Consider the following 3,940-nt stretch of genomic DNA (forward strand, 5'->3'; position numbering starts at 1 on the left):
CTCATTACCAGATATACTACATCCATAACTAGTGGTTTCCTCATTACCAGATATACTACATCCATAACTAGTGGTTTCCTCATTACCAGATATACTACATCCATAACTATTGGTTTCCTCATTACCAGATATACTACATCCATAACTAGTGGTTTCCTCATTACCATATATACTACATCCATAACTAGTGGTTTCCTCATTACCAGATATACTACATCCATAACTAGTGGTTTCCTCATTACCAGATATACTACATCCATAACTAGTGGTTTCCTCATTACCAGATATACTACATCCATAACTAGTGGTTTCCTCATTACCAGATATACTACATCCATAACTAGTGGTTTCCTCATTACCAGATATACTACATCCATAACTAGTGGTTTCCTCATTACCAGATATACTACATCCATAACCAGTGGTTTCCTCATTAGCAGGGAGGAGTTTCTGCAATCAAATTGCCCTCGTGCTGCAATTTTAGCAAACACAGAAAGGGGCCTATATTGGAGACCAAAAGTCGTCTGGCACACTGCTTAGAGTTTCAACAACATGAATAACTTATTTCTAGTTACTACTAATGTGAAAACAAGACAAAATATGATTGTTGCTAAGTTGACTGTCTTAATGGTCAAATAATTTAACAGACGTCAATTGTTGTATAACTTCATGGGTACGACCTTTTACCTCAAATAAACAGTGGATTTCTGCTGTTGTGGGACTTTAATCATCTGTCTGACTTTGTTGTTCACACAGGAGAGAGGCGGGACAGTCGTGGATCCTCTGGGGAGCCTCAACAACATCATGATGCTGACGAGGCAGAGAAGAGTCTCTCCAGATCAGAACACCTCAAGAAACACCTGCAGAGACCCACAGGGAAGAGAACTCACTGCTGCTCTGACTGTGGGAAGAGATTCACCTCATCAGGCATTAAAATTCATCAGAGAACACACACAGGAGAGAAATCTTATTGCTGTGGTCAATGTGGGAAGAGTTTTACTGACTCTAGTGGTCTGACGAAACACATGAGAATACACACAGGAGAGAAATCTTATAGCTGTACTCAATGTGGGAAGAGTTTTGTTCAATCTGGCCAGCTGACATCGCACCAGAGAATACACACAGGAGAGAAATCTTATGGCTGTGGTCAATGTGGGAAGAGTTTTGTTCAATCTGACATGCACCAGAGAACACACACAGGAGAGAAACCTTATAGCTGTACTCAATGTGGGAAGAGTTTTGTTCAATCTACAGATCTGAGAGTGCACCAGATAAGACACACAGGAGAGAAACCTTATAGCTGTACTCAATGTGGGAAGAGTTTTGTTCAATCTGGCCAGCTGACATTACACCAGAGAACACACACAGGAGAGAAACCTTATAGCTGTGATCAATGTGGAAAGAGTTTTGTTCAATCTGGCCAGCTGACATTACACCAGAGAACACACACAGGAGAGAAACCTTATAGCTGTGGTCAATGTGGGAAGAGTTTTACTCAGTCAGGTGGCCTGAAATCACACAAGAGAACACACACAGGAGAGAAATCTTAGAGCTGTGATCAGTGTGACAAGAGATACTTTGATAAAAGACTTCTGATCAAATATCAGAAAATACATACATGAAGGAGTTGTTTCATGATATCAATGAATTAATGTCACAATGTAGAATGTTTTAACATTGTAGAAGGAGTATTTTAATGATGTCACAATGTAGAATGTTTTAACATTGTAGAAGGAGTATTTTAATGATGTCACAATGTAGAACCCTAAACGTTTGTCCCCTGTTCTATTGATTTCAACATGATATGGATATTAGCCTCAGGGGGAAAATCCAGGCTCTGAATTGAAAGAGTTACTATTTATGTGATTTAACAAAAAGTACTAACAAAAAAAGAGTTGTGTTACACTTACCACGTTGGTGACCCACTTGAATCAAAATGCAACACTTCAAAATGTAGCGAGCTGTTTTCTACAAATTGTCCTCTAACCAGGGATGTACACATTATTCCCAGATTCCGTGTGGTTTTTGAGCTGTTAGTTTTAACAGGATGTGCAACCTCATCTCCCTCCTCTTGCACAAATGATTTTAGCATGATATCGATGAGTTATGACAAATAAGTGTTGCGTTCCTTTGTTTAGCGACCCCTACATTTTAAATGCATCACTCCCAAATGTAGCTGACTGTCTTCTGCAGGTTGTCCTCTAATCAGTGAGGTAGAATATATCTCCATTTCTATGTGTTTTGTTTAGTTGTGTTAGTTTCAACAGCACGTACAACCTGATTTCCCCCCTAATCGATATCAGTGATTTATTGCTACTTGTCAAAACAACAGTGTTTCTGGTGCTTGTGCAGTTTATAAGGTGTTTGTTTAAAAAAATACAAGTAATATGACTATTGTGGCAGATGTTTGTGTGTAAATACCACATGTTATGTTTAGGTTTTCAATTTATCCCAAACTGTTTCTGCATATTAGTTATTGATTTGGACACGTTAAAACTGTGACATTGGGGATATCCCACCTAGCACAATGTCATTGAAAAGCTGTTGTACTAGAGCATGACATTGGGGACTGGGCCCCGATCCAACAACATGCCTATCTGGTGAACCCTGAATAGAGAGAGAAGCTCTGCAGTGAGGTGGAAAGTTACTACATATTGCAGGAGTTTCCTCTTGAAATCAGACATGTCTGTGTCCTATTGGAGATGAGTTTTGTTTGGGCTCGTTCCAAGAGGACGAGAGTTCTAGAAGGTAAGGAAGGATTGTATAGAACGAAAGATGAAGGAGAAAAGATACTGTATATTATTTAGACATTTTTTTTCTTGTTTATAATTGTTGACATCCAGTAGACACCATGTTTATATTGGTGAAGGTGAAGCATTGTAGTTGATTATAATGTGAAATGGAAGTTGTTTTCTATTGGTGGTGAGCAAACTTGTTCAACAAAAATATAGGATATATTTGTTGTCTTAAGGGGGAAGGTGTTACAGGCTTTGGTTTTTCCATTTATGTTTTGAGGTTGGACTTTAGCACGTCTAGCTCGTTAGCACATCTAGCTCGTTAGCACGTCTAGCTCGTTAGCCCGTCTAGCCCGTTAGCACGTCTAGCTCGTTAGCACGTCTCGCTCGTTAGCACGTAGGACGCACTGATTGGTGTCACCTCGTTAGTCAGTATGTGTTACACCTGTGCTGGCTTGTCCATCTCGTTAGTGGGAAGGTGTTTCACCTGAGCTGGTCCAGGTTCTATTTAAGAGTGTCTGGCCCAGTGCTCCAGTTGTCTTGATACATGTGGAGAGTCAACACCTTTAGTTGCTCCACCTTTTTGGTTTGCTTCCTGTCTTTAAGTTTGGTGTGGGATTTTCTTTTGTTTGCCTCTTCTTGGGCAGATTTAGTGGGTCTCATGGTGGGTGTCTTTTAGGTCCCAGTTGTTGTTACTAGTCAACTTCCAGTGGACACCCCCATAGTGTCTTTCAGAGCCCCTCCTAAAAAACAAGTTATATTGTGGGTTGGATGTTGCATCATATTGTTGATATTTTAATCAATGGCATTTCCTTACAATGCTCATTAGTCTTTCAGTTGTTATTATTGTTTTTTATCCTCATATTTGTGTACTAAATATTTCTGATTATGTTCATTGTTTTTTCCTGTGAAGCCATTGTGTTGCATCCATGTCTGAAATGTGCTTTATAAATAAAGCTTGATTTGATTTGCACATATTGTAAAACAAATTAACCCAATGACTGACCAATCAACAGACTCCTGGTCCATCTTAGTATGAAAACAGTATCAATCCCACTTTTCCAGCCTGCAGAAGGCGTGGTGGAGTGGTAAACACCACCCCCGGCTCTACCAGGGGCTTGAGGTGGTCTCCCACAGCTCTGCTTATGTCATGTTCTGTGGCCTTGCTGTTCCATTTCTTGACTGTCCCTGCAACACAGAAACAC

The 3,940-nt window shown here is 39.9% G+C and overlaps 1 protein-coding gene across 1 annotated transcript; it reads left to right on the forward strand.

The window, feature by feature from the left end:
• The first annotated feature begins 669 nt into the window (after positions 1-669).
• On the forward strand, positions 670-3,124 carry LOC145876878 (uncharacterized). The gene is made up of 2 exons (XM_082972216.1): positions 670-673; positions 757-3,124. The coding sequence occupies exons 1-2, from the start codon at positions 670-672 to the stop codon at positions 1,548-1,550; spliced, it is 798 nt and encodes a 265-aa protein (XP_082828342.1). The 3' UTR covers positions 1,551-3,124.
• Positions 3,125-3,940: the final 816 nt, after the last annotated feature.

This window comes from Salmo salar, unplaced genomic scaffold, assembly GCF_965601325.2.
Source record: "Salmo salar unplaced genomic scaffold, fSalSal1 ptg000613l, whole genome shotgun sequence".
Taxonomy (NCBI): domain Eukaryota; kingdom Metazoa; phylum Chordata; class Actinopteri; order Salmoniformes; family Salmonidae; genus Salmo; species Salmo salar.